This window comes from Leopardus geoffroyi, chromosome D1 (assembly GCF_018350155.1).
Source record: "Leopardus geoffroyi isolate Oge1 chromosome D1, O.geoffroyi_Oge1_pat1.0, whole genome shotgun sequence".
Lineage (NCBI taxonomy): Eukaryota > Metazoa > Chordata > Mammalia > Carnivora > Felidae > Leopardus > Leopardus geoffroyi.
Window position 1 is genome coordinate 102,912,264 of NC_059329.1, and position 19,706 is coordinate 102,931,969.

Genomic DNA, 19,706 nt, shown 5'->3' on the forward strand with positions numbered 1-19,706 from the left:
GCTATTAGGCCCAGGAATCTGACCCTGTCTTTCTGCTTAACTGTGCTGTCCTCTTCTCCAAATTAGAGCCAGGTGGTTGGCCTTTAAAGCCATGAACGTGGGGAAGGATCGTGCTTCCTGGCCTAGAGCCCTGGGTAGTTTTCCTACAACCTTCCTTAACCCCTTCTTTTAAACTAAAGCTGTAGGGGTAAAAAGTGGCCGTTTATGGGTGACATAAAAGTGGGTGACAAACAGTTTCTCTGCAGCAGGGAGTGTTTTCACTGTATGCCCCATAATAGTGGTGGTTTGGGCTTTTATTAGTAAAGGAGATTACAGGGCAGAGGCTGCCAGAGTGGTAACTGCAGTCTGAGCCCTGTTGAAGCCTAGAACTGGAAGAATCTCTCTTGGGCTTAGAGTCCTCTTGGTATGGAAGGTTCATAGGTCATCGTACATGATGGATAAGGGCAATGGTTAAAATGAAGCAATAGAGAGGAAAAGGGAGCAGCTTTTTTTTTTTTTTTTTTAAATGAGGTTACTTTTCATTAAAGACCCTTGAGTGGCCTGTTGGGATATAGGGTGGGAATAGAAGAACTTGGCAGTGGACCGGAAGGAAGAACAGGAGTTGATAAGTGTGACTGTGGGAGCGCAGAGCCAGGGTAGAAGGAATTTAGACAGGGTTGCCACATTCTTGGATTTAGGTACTGGATCCGCTGGAAGGAGCTTAGTGGTGGGGGACTAATTAGGGAGTTTATTGGGCACCTGTCTATCTGCTCCTCTGGGTGCTCTTGCTTACAGAATGCTGCGTATACTTTAAAGCACACGGGCCCAAGGGCCCAAGCATTTGTGTTTGGTGGGGCTCTGGGGAGCGTGGGAAAGGGAACTGAAGCAAAAGGCTCAGCCTAGGCTAGTCCCCACATGTCTTCCCCACTACGACTGTTGCATTGGTTTCTCAATGTCTTTGTGGGCATGCTGGGACTGGGCTTTGAGGTTTCTGCCTTAGAGGTGGGAAGGAGGGGGAAGGGCATTCCAACGACATTCCCCCCCCCCCCCCCCAATTTGGTTGCTGGGAATAGGGGGTAAATGAATCTTTATCCATATTATAACCTACCCCTGGTTTTGTACAGAAGTAGTCTATGACAGTAGAATCCAGGTTTTAGTGAAAACTACATCCAACGTCCAAATACCTGAAGACAGAGCAAAGTCCAAAGGGCATTTGTCACATTAAGCAATTCCAAGTCGTATTTTATACATCACTCACTCCCTTCTATTCCCAGATTGTCCTTCTCCCAATACCTGCCCCTGTTCCTCTTATTTTTTAATATTTTGTGTATATATTATTTTCCTCTCATTCCCATTTTTCCTTCAAATATTTCTGCAGCTGTCTCCTTCCTGCTTCCTCCTTGCTGTGGTGGCTGGGATGCTTCTCCCATGATTTTTTGAATCTAGACTGGGCTGTTCTCTGTTTTAAGCCAATCAGTTACGACCTTCTCTTAACAGGTGTGTATGGAATTATGTTTCTTAAGAATAAAATTTTTAAGTGTCTTTTTTCTTTAGGGGGTTGATGAGAGGGTGGTGAAGGAGGGGAAGAGAGTTTATTTTAAAACCTGCCTCTTGACATGGTATATTGTGAGCTGGCCATAAAATCTATAGCCAATTTGTAAGTGAGAAACCTTGTTCAGTCCAACAGTATGACTACAGTGCCCCTCCATTTACTGGCCAACTTGCAGTTAATGTAACAGGATAGGGGGAACTCTTCATTTTGTATAACTATCATTTATTGTATAACTAGCACACCAGCCCTCTAGATACTTGGATATTACCCTGAGTTGGAGTAAGTAAAGATGAAAAATATAGTTGGTTTATTTAGAGCTTTCTGTAGAATAACAGGGATGTAGGAAGTTCCAGCAATTGACTGTCTGGAAATTAGAATATGAACTACTTCAAGGGACAGTTTCAGAGTTTGAGCCTCATGCTCGTTTTCCAACTCCCCAAGGGAGGCAAAGGTCGCTGCACGGGTGCGTTTTTACATATGGAATTTTTGTGGGTTTTTTTGCTCCCTTGTCTCCTTTAGCCAAGGCACATGGTTTGCCTTCCAGTATCGTAGTACAGTTTTGAAACCTAGAAAGGCCCCTTCATGAATGTATTAAATATGGGGGCCTTCATTTTGTTTCCTGCATTTGATAGCAAGTTTTTAATATTTCCATTTTTAATTGGCCTTCTAATTTAGCATCTTCATTTAGTGTATTTTGCCACCACTGCAGCAATTTCAGTGTTCAGATTTGGGGAGGTTGAGGAAGATCTGTGGACCTGTACTGCTCCCTTACCTCTAACAGTGGCTTGCTCTTGCAGGACAGCGAGTGCTGGTCTGTAATGTGGAGTTACAATTTTCATTGAGTTGATGCCAGCAAATTTTCCCAGGGAAAAATAATCTAGTTTTAATCTGTCATGACTGCAGCCCTTAGCCGTATTCTCCCTCTTGTGCCAACAGTATAGACTTGGATCTAGTTGCACCTTTCCATTCAGTAACTATTTCTGGTGAGGTGTTTACCAAAGGGTAACGGGCAAAGGATCCTGCTTGAGCGGACACTGGTGATGGGCTCCCAGGCTTGATGGTGGCTGGCTTTCTGCATCGCAGTAAAACCACAAGAGGGCATCTTTGGCTCTGGGATTAATGATTCATCTGTCTTCTCTGACCTGTGACCTTTTCTCTCCTCTCTCTTACCTTCTCCCGGTAGTGTGAAGTGAGGGGGGCCTTCTCCCTCCTTGCTCCTCCCTCTGTGATCCACACCTTCCTTTTTACCCTGTTCTGCGGCGGCTCCGCCCTTTACCTTCATGGACGACTCAGAGGTGGAGTCGACCGCCAGCATCTTGGCCTCTGTGAAGGAGCAAGAGGCCCAGTTTGAGAAGCTGACCCGGGCGCTGGAGGAGGAGCGGCGCCACGTCTCGGCGCAACTGGAACGCGTCCGGGTCTCACCACAAGATGCCAACCCACTCATGGCCAACGGCACCCTCACCCGCCGGCATCAGGTAACCCATCAGACCTGCAGGTAGGACTCTCCATCAGACCTGCAGGTAGGACTTTGGCATGGTCATAGGGAGGCTATGATCCTACCTGGGAAACTACTTTTCCTCATGGTGCTGGGCTGTCCAGTGCCCATGCTTCATGGTGAACCTATCCAGGGGTGTTAAATACTGATATAAGACACAGGGGATATTGCTGTTCTGCTGAGTTGAGTGGACTTATCTCAAGAAGCATCCGTCTGACTTCTGTTTTGCTGGAGTGGGGTTTCTGGGTTGGGATTCTAGATCATATAGTTTTGAGCTGTAATCAAGTTACTTCTGTTTTCTCTGATTTTTTTTCCCCAACTTGGTATCAAAAATTCAAGAAAGTAAATGTCTGCTTAGTGGTTGGCGCAGTTGGGCATCTTGTATTCTCGGCTCCAGTTCAGTCTCCCTCAGGGAACAGTCTGCTCAGAAGGTGTGGCAGTGTCCATAAATTGTGTATTCCCCCTCCATATTGTCCTTGCGTGCTAGTTTTGTTGGCTTTGCAAATCATGTCTTGGAGGGAAGGGATCATTGGTTAGAGCTGGAGAAGGAGCATCGTGCTGCTATTTAATCCAGATAACCACAGGAGCCAGTGGTCTCTGGGTTGGCTGACTTTGTGATGTGACTTGGGGGAGTTGGTGTTAGAAATGAGAAGTATCTTGTGTTTCCTATGGTTTCTCTGGTCTGACTTTGCTGTGATATAATCTGTCTGAGGTTATGCGTGCGTTCGTGTGTGTGTGTGTGTGTGTGTGTGTGTGTGTGTGTGTAGAGTAGGCATTGCCCAGTAGACTCCATCTTAAGGGATCTCCTGTGGGAACTAACAACAGTGCTTATGCTCCAGCTTATGCTCCAGTTGCCTTTTTCATTGATTATTTATTTTTTAAGACAGAGAAGGTCCCTCGTGCTGAGGAGCATATTGAGTGAGTGGACAGAAGTCCATTTAGGGGATGATCAGGAACTTGGAGGCAGTGTGTTTGCAAGATTCCTAGGATTTTTATAGGAACCAGAATTGAGGGTCAGGAATGAGAGGTATATATGGAATGGGGAGAGCAGGACTGCTCAGGCTTGGAGGTGGTGGGGAATTCCAGGATTTAGTACAAGATTTCTCGTTCTGTCTCTTTTTTATTTTTAACTTCTGTTCAGCAGTGAAGCCACACCCTTCCTTCTTCCTGAAAATAATGTTTAACTTCCTCTCCCTGCAGCATTACACTCCCTAGGTAATGGGAGAAGGGTGGGGGAAGTCTCCCAAGGTGGCTGGATCTCACAGTTTTCTATTGGAAGAGGAGCAGTCAAATGTATTTTTACATAGTATAACGTTGTCAGATTATTTCCTGCTGCTTAAGACAGAGCAACTTGTGTTCCGTGGCTCTAAACATTGGTGAAGATGATGTTGAGACAACTGTCTGCTTGAGGGGAATTGGGGTACTCATTTTCTTCCTATTGGAAAGAGAGACTCCTATCTCTTGCGTCTCTCTGATATGGAAGTTTCCAGTGGTAGTATAGCATGAATATGGACGGAGCAATAAAGAAGGCCTTTGGAGGGGCGCCTGGGTGGCTCAGTCGGTTGAGCGTCCGACTTCAGCTCAGGTCATGATCTCGCGGTCCGTGGGTTCGAGCCCCGCGTCGGGCTCTGTGCTGACCCCTCAGAGCCTGGAGCCTGTTTCGGATTCTGTGTCTCCCTCTCTCTCTGACCCTCCCCCATTCATGCTCTGTCTCAAAAATAAATAAACGTTAAAAAAAAAATTTTTTTTTAAAAAGAAGGCCTTTGGAAACTCCTCAACCTAGCCTTATATTTTTAAGGACTTACCTGAGTCTCTGCTATTTACTCAGCCAATAGTTTTTGAGTGCCTGTTATGTGCCAAGCATTGGTCAGGGCACTGGAAATACATGATTGAACAAAACTGACCAAAAAATGAAAACTAAAAATACAACAAACATCTGCCCTCATAGAGCTTACCTTCTTATCCTCCAAAGACCCAGTCTGCTAGTACCAGGCCCAATTCCAGTTTTGAGGAAAGTGCTAAAACTAAGGGGTGATGTTGTTCTTTTATAAGTACTTGACAGAAGGACTCCAGGCCACAAATATCATTTTGAAAGCCCTTTTCCTGTTTGGAAAAAAAGATAATTTGTATTTGATAGAGCAAAGGAAGGCCACAAAATGAATTATCTCCTTGTGGGCTGTGTTTCAGAACGGCCGGTTTGTGGGCGATGCTGACCTTGAGCGACAGAAATTTTCAGATCTGAAACTCAACGGACCCCAGGTAACTTCTTTGGTTCACAGTCTCAGCTGTTTCATTTGTATCTTCTTCCTTCCCCAGCCTATAAGAGCTTATGGGTGTCTTGTAAAGTACATTGTAAGTACCCCCCCCCCCCCCCCATTAATTAGGAAAATAAAAAAGTGGAGCTTCAATGTATAGATGATTGTATTTTGGAATGAATCTTAATGGCTCTTGATCCGGTATTTGATCCCTCAATTACTGCATCCCTTTTCTGGAATGGGCATGCTTCTATTTCTACCTGAAATCTGGTTGGTCTTGAGCCTTAGGCAGTTTCTGAAGGGTACAGAGCCAGTCAGAAGATGGCTCTTTTGGGGATTTTTCTGGTTCATCTTAAAAGTTCTTTATTGGTTGAACTTCTTTTTTGAAGGATCACTCATATGTAGATGTAGCCGCGGTCAACACAGATCATATTCACTTTGACGACCAGAACTGGGAAGTTAAATCTGCTGTCTGCTGTCTCTGTCACTTGGGTGTTGATGTGGCTATAGTTAACTCAGTTTATATATATATATATATATATGTATATATGTATATATATACACACACACATATATATGTGTGTGTGTGTGTGTGTGTAATATTTGAATGTTTATTTTTGAGAGGAGAGACAGCATCAGCAGGGGAGGGGCAGAGAGAGAGGGAGACATAGAATCTAAAGCAGACTCCAGAGCCTGAGCTGTCAGCACAGAGCCTGACACGGGGCTTGAACCACAAGCCACAGGATCATGACCTGAGCCAAAGTCGGACCCTCAACCGACTGAGCCACCCAGATACCCCTCAGTTCTTATTTGTTAGATGAATAGAACTGGGAAATTATAGCTTCTGCTCTTTTGTAGAAGTTCAAAACGTGTGGAAAGCTACCCCTCTGAAAATCCTGGGGCCCATGGAAGATGCATGAGAAGTCTTTGTCTCTAGGGAGACTGCTTGTCATTGGGTTGGACTGTTGATCTTTATGGCTGTTTCTTGCTTTTCCTCTTTTCCACATAGGATCACAGTCACCTTGTGTATAGTACCATTCCCAGGATGCAGGAGCCAGGGCAGATTGTGGAGACCTACACGGAGGAGGACCCGGAGGGAGCCATGTCTGTTGTCTCCGTGGAGACCTCTGATGATGGAACTACTCGGCGCACAGAGACCACAGTAAGCTAAGACTTATACGAGGTCGGGGATGATGGAGGAGGTCTTCTTGTGGGCTTTACTGGGAGGGATTAAGAACTTAATTAGGGTGGGGGCACTGGGGTGGCTCAGTTAGTTAGGCACCTGACTTTAGCTCAGGTCATGATCTCACAGTTCATGAGTTCAAGCCCGATGTCGAGCTCTGTGCTGACAGCTCGGAGCCTGGAGCCTGCTTTGGATTCTGTCTCCCTCTATCTCTGAACCTCCCCTCCTTGTGCTCTCTTTTTCTCTAAAAAAAAATAAACATATAAAAAAATTTAACAATTTAAAAATTAAAAAAAAAAAAAAAATTAAGGTGGATGAAAGGTGTTGAATGTATGTAGTGGAGGCATAAAGAAAGTGGTCTCTGGCCAGACAGGGAATATAGAAGAGATCTGGGAAAATCTAATGGAATGGGGAAGGAAGAAAGACCTTATAAGGTCTATAGTAGCTTCCTTTATAGGCACAGTTACTGTCAGTGCAGCTGTCCTGCCTGGGGACTTCCTCTAAGATGGAGAGGAGGGTAGATGGTAAAGCGTAAGGCATTTCTAGATAAAGTGGTCTGGCAGTAGGGATTTATTTCATTTCTTAGAGCAGTCTAGGATTTAAGCTTCTATTGTTCACTCTTTTCTCTTTCCTTACTTGAAGGTCAAGAAAGTGGTGAAGACTGTGACAACACGGACAGTACAGCCAGTCCCTATGGGACCAGATGGGCTGCCTGTGGATGCCTCGTCAGTTTCTAACAACTATATCCAGACTCTGGGTCGTGACTTTCGCAAGAATGGCAATGGGGGACCTGGTCCCTATGTGGGGCAAGCAGGCACTGCTACTCTTCCCAGGAACTTCCACTACCCTCCTGATGGATATAGCCGCCACTATGAAGATGGTTATCCAAGTAGCAGTGACAACTATGGTAGTCTGTCCCGGGTGACCCGCATTGAGGAGCGGTATCGGCCCAGCATGGAAGGTTATCGGGCACCTAGTAGACAGGATGTCTATGGGCCCCAGCCCCAGGTTCGGGTAGGTGGGAGCAGTGTGGATCTGCATCGTTTTCATCCAGAGCCTTATGGGCTAGAGGACGACCAACGTAGCATGGGCTATGATGATCTGGATTACGGCATGATGTCTGATTATGGCACTGCCCGTCGGACAGGGACGCCCTCTGACCCTCGCCGACGACTCAGGTAGGGAAGAAAAGGGGAAGGTAAGGGTCTTTTAAAAATAGTGAAAAGGGACAGCTCTTCTTTTTTTTTTTTTTTTTTTAATTCATTTTATTTGTTTTAGAGAGCAAGTAGGGGAGGGCGTAGTGGGAGAGAGAGAATCTCAAGCAGGCTCCACGCTCAGCAGAGTCCATCGCCAGACTTGATCCCACGATCCTGGGTTCATGACCTGAACTGAAATCAAGAGTCAGATGGATGAGCCACCCAGGCTCCCCTCTTCTTTCTCCAAGTGTTTTTCAATAAGAGACACTTGGGGCGCCTGGGTGGCGCAGTCGGTTAAGCGTCCGACTTCAGCCAGGTCACGATCTCGCGGTCCGGGAGTTCGAGCCCCGCGTCAGGCTCTGGGCTGATGGCTTAGAGCCTGGAGCCTGTTTCCGATTCTGTGTCTCCCTCTCTCTCTGCCCCTCCCCCGTTCATGCTCTGTCTCTCTCTGTCCCAAAAATAAAAATAAACATTGAAAAAAAAAAAAAAAAATTTAAAAAAAGAGACACTTGTGTCTTCCCTTCTGTGATTTTACTAGATATCGACTTGCTTTTTTGTCTCTTTTTCATTATAGAAGTCATATATCTAATTATAGAAAATGACTTGTGATGGTTATTGGTCTATATCCTGAAGAATGGCCTTTGCTTCTATGCCAAGAGTTTCTGCTGTTTCTGCCTAACCCCCAGTTAGAGATAGGCAGCATCACAAAGGAGCTTGGTGCCTGGGGCTGTGGGACACTCCCTTGCTCTTGTGAATTTCTTCAGCATCTGATCTGGTATTCTGAGTTGAGGGTTTTAGGCTTTCTAGGCCAGAATAGACAGTGAAGGGAGAACCCTCCCCATGGTGATTTTAATCTCAAGTTAAAAACAAACCTTGATCTCACAAAAGCCCAAATTGACACTGTGTTTTGGTTCTTACATTTGATTATAAAATGAAATGGGGGTGGCATCCTTTGAGGGTGGTACATTAGTGACATTCTGAAAGGTCACTAAGCAGCTGCCTCTTCTGACTTTACTACTCATCCCGGAGGATTCTTTGGTGATCTGAAAAAGGGCATGATTGATGTTTGGGCTGGTAGATGGTTTGCCTTGAGAGAATGCTTTGGAATGGGAGTTGGCAAACCTTTTCTGTGAAGGACTAGATAGAACCATTTTAGGCTTTGCGGGCCATGTATAATTTTTGTTGTGTGTTGTTGTTCTTTTTACAAACTCTTAAAAATATAGAAGTCCGTTTTTAGCTCTGGGGCTGTGCAAAAACAAGTTTGGCCCATAGGCTGCCAACTCTGCTTTAGATTAAATCAGAGACATAGTGTTTACTAGGCAAGGAAAAATAAGAAGTAAAGGGGAAGATGTATAGATGTCTTGATGGTAAGGCTATCCTAGCAGCTGTTGCTGAATTTCTCTATGGGATCATAACCTTCTAAAGCAAATGCCTTTGTGCTCATTTTCCTCATATTAGGTAGCTTTGGTTAATAATGAACTGGGCTGGGCCCAGGGGTAGAGGCCCCATTATCTAAGCCTGAGTCACTCACCTTTTAGGTATTGTATCATTTGGACAGCTAGTCCAACTCCCATGTGACTCACCTTTCATTGGGGGGAGGGGGCAGTGGGGTGGGCATCAGACCTCAGCTGGTGCAACTTGGAGCACTGGTAGATAACAGCTATCACCAAAGAGTCTGCCCAGGGTGTTGGCCCTTCTGCTTGTTAACAAATCTGCCTTTCTGACTTCCTCATTAGTAGAGTGATTGGACCTAGGCAGGTGTGGGTGGCCAGCTCATTCTCTGCTGTCCCTTGCTGTGGCAATTGACATAGAGAGCGTCTGGGGCCTGGTTCTTGGGTCTGTTCCAGGGTGGCACTGGACTTGGAAACCTGCTTGACTAGCAAGAACATTTGCTGCTTCCTGCTCTAGGCCTAGGAGAGTAATACAAGGTCAAACGGAAACAGTAAGGCAGAATGATTAGTGGAAAAAGCACTGAACCAGAAGACTTCTAGTTGTCCCTTTGCCACTAGCTATATAGCCTCAAGCAAGTCATTTAATCTTTCTGGGTACAGCTTTGTTATTTGTAAAACAAGGGAAAGAATGTCATGATCCACTGCTTGTAAAAGAAGGAAATACAACTGAGTGACCAACATCTTGGTTATAGCAATTGTTTTTGTGATTGGTTATATTAAAATAATAATCAAAGTAAAATATGCTCACTAAAAACTAGAAAACCCAGAAAGGCACACCATCCATTGATAAAGACCTATGGTTAACATTTGGTGTGTTTCCTTTCCTTCGGTGCGAGTTCTTTTTTCCTACGCAGGTAAACATACCCTTTCTTTTTCTTCTGCTAAACTGGAATCTTACTTAAAATACTGTTCAGTAGCTTATTTTTATTTATTTTTTTTTTTTATTTTTTTATTTTTTTAATTTTTTTTTTCAACGTTTATTTATTTTTGGGACAGAGAGAGACAGAGCATGAACGTGGAAGGGGCAGAGAGAGAGGGAGACACAGAATCGGAAACAGGCTCCAGGCTCTGAGCCATCAGCCCAGAGCCCGACGCGGGGCTCGAACTCACGGACTGCGAGATCGTGACCTGGCTGAAGTCGGACACTTAACCGACTGCGCCACCCAGGCGCCCCTAGTAGCTTATTTTTAAAACTCAGCTCTATAACCTGTTCATTTTGTTTCAATGATATTAAAAAATAGTGATTTTTACTAAATGCTTCGTCCATCTGAGTTGCTGTTGAGTGGTTGATATTGACAGCTTTGAGGCAGGCCCTTGGCTCCTGGCTAACCTTGAGGGTTGGGCTGACAGTGGGAGGGGTTTTGTGGAACAAACAACAGACTCATTTGGAGAGTTCCACACAATAGATTCTCCTCTTTCCTATGGGAGCCAAAGAGTGAGATGAGCTCACAGATAATGGGTCTCTTCCTTCCTGGTGGTTATGAATAAATAATAGTGTGACAGATTCACCCTCTAGTGGTTGCTGGTAGTACTGAAATAGGAAGAATTCTGGTTAGACTTCTCTAAACCTTCAGTTGCTTTGTTTTTGTACTTTTCTTGGTGACTGGGTATCCCAAATGCTGTGGTGTTCTGTAGCCTCTGTTTTGACAGAATCTGAGGTATTTAGAAATTAGAGGCTAGAAATCCTATCTCAAACATATTTGTTGAATAGCAGAGATGACGTTGGGGTGGACTGTGAAAATTAATGTTCAGGCTCATACCAAAGCGAAGTCCTCATGTGATGTACCAAGAAGGCATGTACTGTTTTTACTCTTATCACCTCCTCTCTTATAATTTCCAAAATAAGATAAGGAGAGGCTTAAATAAGAAGTGTGTTTAAGGGTCTAATCCCAGCAGCTGTTTCCTGTGTGTAGATGCCTCATTTCCTGTTTAGCTAAAGGCTTGTAAGAACTGTTCTCAGACATTGTTTGCTGACTTCTTTGGTTTAACCCTGTCATCTGAGGGTTTATTTCAGTCTCTATCCAGAGAGGTTAGCTGTCAGGTATCATTTAAGTGCTAAGCAGTCAGGATTTGGTTCTTTTTTTGTGATTAACGTCTCTGAATATTTGTTACTCTCTTCCAAGCTAGTAAACTTGATAGGAAAAAAAGGTAGTTTTAATCTAAATGCAGATGCCTTTAAAATTGTTACCTTCTCTCCTTAAGAAAAATTGATCAACGCATCATTTCTGCAAAGGAGAGGTAAGATCTAGCGTACTGGAGCTGAAGTTACTCTTGCCTTGGAGGTGAGGGGTCATGGGAGCTCACCGGGAAACCAGACTCAACAACTTGATGTATTCGTCTTTCCTCTTGGTTTTTCCAACACTGCAGGAGCTATGAAGACATGATTGGTGAGGAGGTGCCATCGGACCAGTACTATTGGGCTCCTCTGGCCCAGCATGAACGGGGAAGTTTAGCAAGCTTGGATAGCCTGCGCAAGGGAGGGCCACCACCTCCCAACTGGAGACAGCCAGAGCTGCCAGAGGTGATAGCCATGTTAGGGTTCCGCCTGGATGCTGTCAAGTCTAATGCAGCTGCATACCTGCAACACTTGTGCTATCGCAATGACAAGGTGAAGACCGACGTTCGGAAGCTCAAGGGAATCCCAGTACTGGTGGGGCTGTTAGACCACCCCAAAAAGGAAGTGCATCTTGGAGCCTGTGGAGCTCTCAAGAATATCTCTTTTGGGCGTGACCAGGATAACAAGATCGCCATAAAAAACTGTGATGGTGTTCCTGCCCTTGTGCGATTGCTCCGAAAGGCTCGTGATATGGACCTCACCGAAGTCATTACTGGTGAGTTACAGGCACAAGAGGACTGCTCGGTTGGGGTTACTCTTACCCCTGGAGGTGTTGAGAGCTAGAAGGATTTCCAGTCCTTTTATTTTTGAGTCAAGGTCGTGAACTGGTGGTCTTTGGGTCAAATCCATCTCACAGATTTGTTTGGATCACACAAGGTTTTCAAAATTTTAAAGAATTGGTTGCTGATGTTTAAAATTCAGAAGATTTCACTTAAAATTCCAGATTCTTGGCTTCTGGTAAAAACGTGCAAGGATTGGTAACAGTAGGTTTATTTTGCTCCCTGACAGTTGGTCTGAGCTGATTGGTACGTGTGCGCTCCGGTTTGCAATAATCCTGAACGTATTCTATTGCCTTTAGCCAACTACTGCCATGTAGGAAGTTGTCTCCCAAAACTGAAGCTGGGTGTCTGCCGTTTTTCTACTCTCTTGTAATTTCTTTTAAGTATCTGCTTCTGACATACCTGCCTGGCGTGTGTAGACAATCGAGCTTGTGGCCCTTGCTTTAGAAGAGTTGTTTTTCATGTTGTAGGTCGTGATCCATTAGTGCATATTAAATACAGTTTTGTGAATCCCAATCAGTATTTCAAGAGAAAGAAAGAACAAAAAATAGGGTAGATTATTAGTTCTCAGGACTGATCTTGCCCATCAGGGGATATTTGCAGTGTCTGGAGACAGACAACTTGGCTTGTGGGGAGTGCTACTGGCATCTAATGAGTAAAAGCCAGAGATGCTAAACATCTAACAGTGGACAGGTCAGCTTCCCACAACAAAGAATTATCTGGCCTAAAAGGTCAGTGGTGCTGAAGTTGAGAAACTGGTAGAGATAGCCCAGAGAGCATTGCTTATAAGTAAGTATTACTTTATGAAATTTTATTTCATGACACGTATGTATGTATGTGTATGTTGAGCCATAATGTATATTTCTTACCGTGAGTCACAAACAAAAGCTTAAATATCAGTATAATGTATCTGGTTATACCAGATTATAAAGTATTGGGGAAGACTGAGAAATGATGGAGTAGGGGATTCTCTTTGGCTTTCTTCAAACATCCTGTGTTGGGTGTTGGAGAGGTTATCTGATGAGTTGTCTCTGCCAGGCACCCTGTGGAATCTCTCATCCCATGACTCAATCAAAATGGAGATTGTGGACCATGCACTGCATGCTTTGACAGATGAGGTGATCATCCCACACTCTGGTTGGGAGCGGGAACCAAATGAAGATTGCAAACCGCGCCATATCGAGTGGGAGTCGGTGCTTACCAACACAGCTGGCTGTCTTAGGTAACATAAGGGCTTCAAGAGTATGAAGATTGAAGTTTTGAGGACTAACATTTTTTTTTTTTCTTTTTAAATTCTTCAGCCTGTCACTCAGCCTCCATTCCTGTGACTGGAGGAATGACTCTGACTCCAGCCTGTCTTCTACCTTTGTCACTACTCCTTTGCATGCCACATACGTTCACTACGCCGGTTTACTTGTTGTTCCCTGCACATCCTCACTTCTGTGCCTCTTTGACTTTGTTCATTTAATTTGTAAATGTTTGTTCAATATCTACCACATGTAAAGCACTTGTCAAGTCCTGAGCTTGGAGCTTTTGTGTGTGTCTGTGTCCCTGTCCTCAATGATATGTATTTCAAGTAAGGCTGCAATGAGTGAACAAAAGGAGTACAAAATGTACTAGAAGGGTAGGGGGAGGAACTGTTCTTCCTTCAGTCCACATCACCCCTGTCTCTTTTATCTTTTTTTTCCTACAGATTTTTTTTTTTTTTAAGTAATCTCCACACCCATCGTGGGGCTTGAACTTAAAACCCCAGGATCAAGAGTCGCACGCTCTACCGGCTGAGCCAGCCAGGCGCCCCTCCTTATTTATCTTTTGAGGCTAAACTCAAAAATGCCTTTATTTCATGAAAATTTTCTTTCTCTCTTTGGAGTATACCCCTGTGTTCTCTGCTCCATTCTTCATTCGTCCTTCCATGAAAGAAGTATCTATTCTATCTTAAAGCACTGTTAACAGTATAAATGTCCTGAAAGTAGGGATTGTCTTAACTTTCTCTAACCGCAGTGCCTTGCTTATAACAAGTACTCACTATTCGTTATAGTGAAAAGAAAAGATACAGAGGAGGCTTGTAAATGTTGAAGATATCAAGGGAGGATTTCTAGATTTGAGTCATCTTAAAGCCTCTCCCTTTCCCCTCAGGAATGTCAGCTCAGAGAGGAGTGAGGCTCGCCGGAAACTTCGGGAATGTGATGGTTTAGTGGATGCCCTCATTTTCATTGTGCAGGCTGAGATTGGGCAGAAGGATTCAGACAGCAAGGTAAGTTGACAGCTGAGTGAATTCCATTCACAGCAACCATGAGGCACCAGTAGTGCAGACCTACCATCTCAGGCTTTCAGATGACCTGAGGTATCTGTACCAGCTCCTGTTCCCTAAAGCAGATGTTCCTCATGGTTTTCTTTAGAATTTCCTTCACGTGTATAATCTGTTTTAAAGCTGTTTAGCTGTATTTCCAAGGTTCTATATTTTCCTAAGTAGGAAAAAGGGTGACCCTTGGTTTTGTGTCACACACCAAATGGTGGCAGAAACCTTCCAGTAGCCTGAGGCTGCAAGGATTTTGAAAGGCTTGGTGCACTTAAGAGGCTTTGTGAGAGATGACGGACTGGGCTATGCTTTTGGGGATCAGTATTTTAATACTTGGATCATGGAAACCTGTACTTGCTGGGAAACACTATAGGCATTCTCCTCGCTCACTGAGCCCTTTATCTTGTGTCCCCAAGCTTGTGGAGAACTGCGTTTGCCTTCTTCGGAATTTGTCATACCAAGTTCACCGGGAGATCCCACAGGCAGAGCGTTACCAAGAGGCACCTCCCAACGTTGCCAACAATACTGGGCCACATGCTGCCAGTTGCTTTGGGGCCAAGAAGGGCAAAGGTGAGTTTTGGTTCTTTGTTCCTTGCTCTTTAATGTAGGATGGGGAAGGGAAGGAACTCTTTTAGCTTTAGGCACAAAATACTTTCTGAGCAGTACACGAGTCTGCCTAGTCAAGGATATCTCCTCGCTCTGCAGCCGCTTCCCCAGTGTCGTGTTCTCCATTCATGGCGGTGATCATGGTGGTGGTGGTGGTCATTGGTATCAGTTTGGGGGCAGTGAAGGACGAGAACTCAACTAATCTGGGGCCTTCTCCCCCATTCCTCCTTTGTGTTTCCTGTGTTTTTCTTTTCCTCCTTGCTTCCCTGCTTATTTGCCCATGATCCTGTTGACATCTCTCTCCTGCATTTTTCTTCCTTCATTTCTCTCTGCTTTCCACCTTGGGTGACGCACTGGAAGATGAGTGGTTCTCCAGAGGTGAGTGGAATCTTTTAAGGCGCTTATGGACTTCTAATTTGCATGCTTTGGTTTTAGCTTCCCTAGTATTTCCTAACCCTTCCCTGTGGATGCATGTAGGAAAATTCAGTTGAGGAGGACCATTGAAACAAGTTCACCTCTTTGGAGCTAATGGCTCATGGCATGCTATTTCTGGATAGCAGACCCAGGTATCAGAACTCAGGACAACAGCAACAACGGTGCTTATCCTTATCTTACCTGTCTGCTGCCTGTTTTCTGTCCTTGTTTCTGCACAGCCCCCTGCTGGGACAGCTTGTGGGGAGGGACCTTGTTTTTTGTTTTTTTCCCCCCTCTTGATGTATCTCTGATCCAAAGATTTTGACTGAAGAATAAAAAGTACACTATGTGGACTCTTTCCTTTCTTAAACTTTTTCCCCTCCCCTCCTTTTTTTAATTTCCAAAGGGAAAAAACCCACAGAGGATCCAGCGAACGATACAGTGGATTTCCCTAAAAGAACTAGTCCTGCCCGGGGTAAGTTATTTTTCTTTTTAGTCTCCAGGGATCTCGGTCTCATATATATATAGTTCACAGACAAGCGTTTGGTAGCCTAACAGTAGACTCTGCGGTATGGTTCTCTGACAGAGAGTCTGATAGACAGACAGTATGGTTCTCTGTCCTCCTACTCTGGGCATGGAATGATGGTGGAGCACTGGGAAACTGGTATTGTAGCAGTAACTTAGGAAAGATGGCTTGTTGTGGCAACTTTTCAGATTATTGGAGGATGGGTAGGGTCCTGAACCCATCTAGGCCAGAAACGGAGGTGCTCTAAGTAACCACTACTCTCCTCAGGACTGTAATCGTTCTAAGAAGCCTCTTTCTCACAGTTTGGGTGTTTATGTTTACCAGTACAGTGAGTTTAAAATTCACAGTTCTTGGGGCGCCTGGGTGGCGCAGTCGGTTAAGCGTCCGACTTCAGCCAGGTCACGATCTCGCGGCCCGTGAGTTCGAGCCCCGCGTCGGGCTCTGGGCTGATGGCTCAGAGCCTGGAGCCTGTTTCCGATTCTGTGTCTCCCTCTCTCTCTGCCCTTCCCCCATTCATGCTGTGTCTCTCTCTGTCCCAAAAATAAATAAACGTTGAAAAAAAAAAAATTTAAAATTCACAGTTCTTCATGGATGTAAAAATTTTAGATGTTGTTAAATCTAGGATAGGCTTTGTACTTAGTCATAGTAAAGGTAGACAGAATGATTCAGTTAAGTTAGAAATAATTCACTTGAGATGAGGAATCTTTAACCCTGAGCGGTGTCAGTGGGCACCTGAATGCCCTGAGTGCCAAGGCCAAAGTAGACTGTGGAAGAGAAGAGACAAAGAGGAAAGAGAGAAAGGAGTTGCATATGAGTTGAGGTCTGTTCTGCTCTTCCCATGGATGAATTATTCTTAAGAAGGCATGGAATCAAGCCTCTGAGTTTGCTCTTGGGTGAGTGGGAGAGTACAGGGGGTCTAATGGTATAGGAGCATAAATCCATCAATCCAGAGTACTGAGGCTGAACTTCAACCAGCCAGAGCCTGGTGTTTAGGTAATGACTAGCATCCCCTGCTTTCCTGCCCTTTCTTGTGCAGGCTATGAGCTTTTATTTCAGCCAGAGGTGGTTCGGATATACATCTCACTCCTCAAGGAGAGCAAGACTCCTGCCATCCTAGAAGCCTCAGCTGGAGCTATCCAGAACTTGTGTGCTGGGCGCTGGACAGTGAGTACTTTTCAGAAAATAGACTTAGAGATGGGAGAACTTACCTAACTAGTTTGCCACCGTTTGTAATCTGTTCCACCTCTTCTTGTGTGTTACTTCCAGTATGGTCGATACATCCGCTCTGCTCTGCGTCAAGAGAAGGCTCTTTCTGCCATTGCTGACCTCCTGACCAGTGAACACGAGCGTGTAGTGAAAGCTGCGTCCGGAGCACTGAGAAATCTGGCGGTAGATGCTCGCAACAAAGAACTGATTGGTAAGGAGTTGGATGCACATCGTTAATCTCAGTATCGGTACCAAGCCTTTAGTCTGGCAGATGCTAAATAGTTATTATTGCAGTGACTGAGAGGAGGGATCCTGGCTAGTCCTCCATAGTTTGTGGTTCTGAGGGTTCTAGTTTAATGGTTCCTAGAAAGACAAGAACTGGTAACTCTTCAAAACTAGAATAAAAACAGCCATTCTTCATTAAGCACTTGCTTTGTTAGTGGGCATTGTAACATATTTGATATAAAGTATTCACATAGTTTCAATGTGACTAAAGGGGAGAATAAATAAAGGAGTAAGAAGGACCATATGTTCATGGCTCTTCTGATACGATAACCCCATAGCAAAATGAAGTTGATTCATGTGGACAGTGAATTGCACTTAATATGATTGATGCAAGTTAAGTACAGTGTTAGGCTCCATATATTGGACTTGCTTTGTTCTCCCTGCACACAGTCCTTCTGTCTTAACGCTGTAGGTAAACATGCTATTCCGAACTTGGTAAAGAACCTGCCAGGAGGGCAGCAGAGCTCTTCCCAGAATTTCTCTGAGGACACTGTGGTCTCTCTTTTGAACACCATCAATGAGGTTATTGCTGAGAACTTGGAGGCTGCCAAAAAGCTTCGAGAGACACAGGGTATTGAGAAGCTGGTGTTGATCAACAAATCAGGGTGAGTTTAACACTGAAAATGACAACTGGAAGAGTTTGTGTGTGAGAGGGGAGTTACTAGGAAGGAGCGTTCCATGTTTGCTTTCTTATTTACATATAAAGTGTGAAGAGATAATGCTGTCTTAATGTTTTGTCTTAATGTTGAGCTATAAATTGACAACAGACCTGTTGCATCAAACATTTTTTTGTGTCACTGTTTGGGACACAGTACAGAACTTGGTGAATACTTGATCTTGCCCATTTCGGCATTTCTTCTTATGTTACATTATATTGGAGAGTACAGGCTCTCAGCTTCCTCCTTGGTCTTAACACCCAAATTCCATATCGTATTACTTTCCTCAAAAGGAACCGTTCAGAAAAAGAAGTCCGAGCAGCAGCACTTGTATTACAGACAATCTGGGGATATAAGGAGCTGCGGAAGCCACTGGAAAAAGAAGGATGGAAGAAATCAGACTTTCAGGTAGAGTAACTCTTGGGCCTGAGACTTGACCCTTTTTTCCCTTGGTTTCACGTAACACTTTTGTCTTTGGTTCCTTCCTCCTCACTATTGCCTTAAGTCCTGCTTTATCCCAAGTCATTCTGAGTAAGGAGATCATTCAGTTTACTCCTTCCCCGAAAAGAACGATGCTATGCTTCATTTGGTGCCAGAATAGCTGTGGTTCTCCTCGGTGCCACAGCATGCTGTCCACATTGGTGGGGATGAGGGAAGATGGCCTGTTTGACTTTTCCCCAGATGTGCCATAGCCCCTTGAAGGAATTTACTGGAAACTAGGTCACCTTCTGATAGTGCGAGTGTTTGGTACCTCTGTAATCTCCTGTTCAGGAACATAAATAGAAGCCACAAAACCCTCATTTGTTTCACTATGTAGATATTTAACCCATATGAGGTACCTTTTGGGAAGAGCTATATTTGGGAATAGGAACCTAAAGATCTGTGCCCATTGGGAAATAAAATATGGGTGAGTTCAGTATTCTGTGACATTGTTGCATTTTATGTTTGCTTCCAGGTAAATCTAAACAATGCTTCTCGAAGCCAGAGCAGTCATTCATATGATGACAGCACTCTCCCTCTCATTGACCGGAACCCAAAATCAGGTACAGTGTCTGGGGGGCGTACCCCTCTGCTTTTACTCCACCACGGCTATTCTTCAGTGGGCTTACTTCCGGTGGAATAGAATATGTATTTGTTACTGCATGAGCTAGTCTTTTGGTAGACGGTAATAATACTTTACCTCAGGATTGTACCACAGAGGCTGGTAGGCCTGAGCATTAGAAGAGAAAACAGGCAGTAGCCTGGAAGTGATCCTGTCTTTGCTTGCGGACTTACAACTGTTTTCTCTGTTTGAGAGATAATTGACATATATCATTGTGTAAATTTAAGGTGTACAACATAGTGCTTTGATGTATGTATATATTGCATAATGATTATTTTTTGGTTTTTAAATTTCCACATAATACCATGTAATATGTGGACTGTTGAAAAATTAGAAAATTCAGGTAACCAGAAAAATAACAACAAAAATCACTTATTTCTGTTACCCAGAGATCACTGCTGCTATTTGTGGTTTTATCTTTTAAACACTTTTGCCGTGTGAGCAAATAAATTTTGCGCCCCAAAGATGAATTAGCGTATTTTATGAAACATTTTATTTTTCATGAAAGTGTTTGCTGTAACCCTTATTATCTTGCTGACACTTGGCTTTTGCCTCCATTAGGGTTCTCTCTCTCTCTCTCTCTCTCTTTTTTTAAGGTTTTTATTT

The 19,706-nt window shown here is 44.2% G+C and overlaps 1 protein-coding gene across 17 annotated transcripts in view; it reads left to right on the plus strand.

The window, feature by feature from the left end:
• CTNND1 (catenin delta 1) overlaps nucleotides 1–19,706 on the plus strand; it is a 47,755-nt gene that overhangs the window by 21,787 nt on the left and 6,262 nt on the right. For 6 of the 17 annotated variants that reach the window (XM_045485296.1, XM_045485289.1, XM_045485292.1 and 3 more), the window contains exons 2-17: nucleotides 1,358–1,476; nucleotides 2,715–3,006; nucleotides 5,214–5,285; nucleotides 6,291–6,443; nucleotides 7,107–7,642; nucleotides 11,479–11,942; nucleotides 13,045–13,228; nucleotides 14,143–14,260; nucleotides 14,722–14,875; nucleotides 15,272–15,289; nucleotides 15,732–15,800; nucleotides 16,888–17,015; nucleotides 17,118–17,268; nucleotides 17,755–17,947; nucleotides 18,292–18,406; nucleotides 18,954–19,041. In XM_045485296.1, the coding sequence (XP_045341252.1) occupies nucleotides 2,812–3,006; nucleotides 5,214–5,285; nucleotides 6,291–6,443; nucleotides 7,107–7,642; nucleotides 11,479–11,942; nucleotides 13,045–13,228; nucleotides 14,143–14,260; nucleotides 14,722–14,875; nucleotides 15,272–15,289; nucleotides 15,732–15,800; nucleotides 16,888–17,015; nucleotides 17,118–17,268; nucleotides 17,755–17,947; nucleotides 18,292–18,406; nucleotides 18,954–19,041 (2,638 nt within the window). In that variant the 5' untranslated portion in view covers nucleotides 1,358–1,476; nucleotides 2,715–2,811. Of the gene's footprint in view, nucleotides 1–1,357; nucleotides 1,477–2,714; nucleotides 3,027–5,213; nucleotides 5,286–6,290; nucleotides 6,444–7,106; nucleotides 7,643–11,478; nucleotides 11,943–13,044; nucleotides 13,229–14,142; nucleotides 14,261–14,721; nucleotides 14,876–15,271; nucleotides 15,290–15,731; nucleotides 15,801–16,887; nucleotides 17,016–17,117; nucleotides 17,269–17,754; nucleotides 17,948–18,291; nucleotides 18,407–18,953; nucleotides 19,042–19,706 lie in introns of those variants that run through there. The other 11 variants (XM_045485301.1, XM_045485300.1, XM_045485293.1 and 8 more) reach the window with 5 other exon arrangements.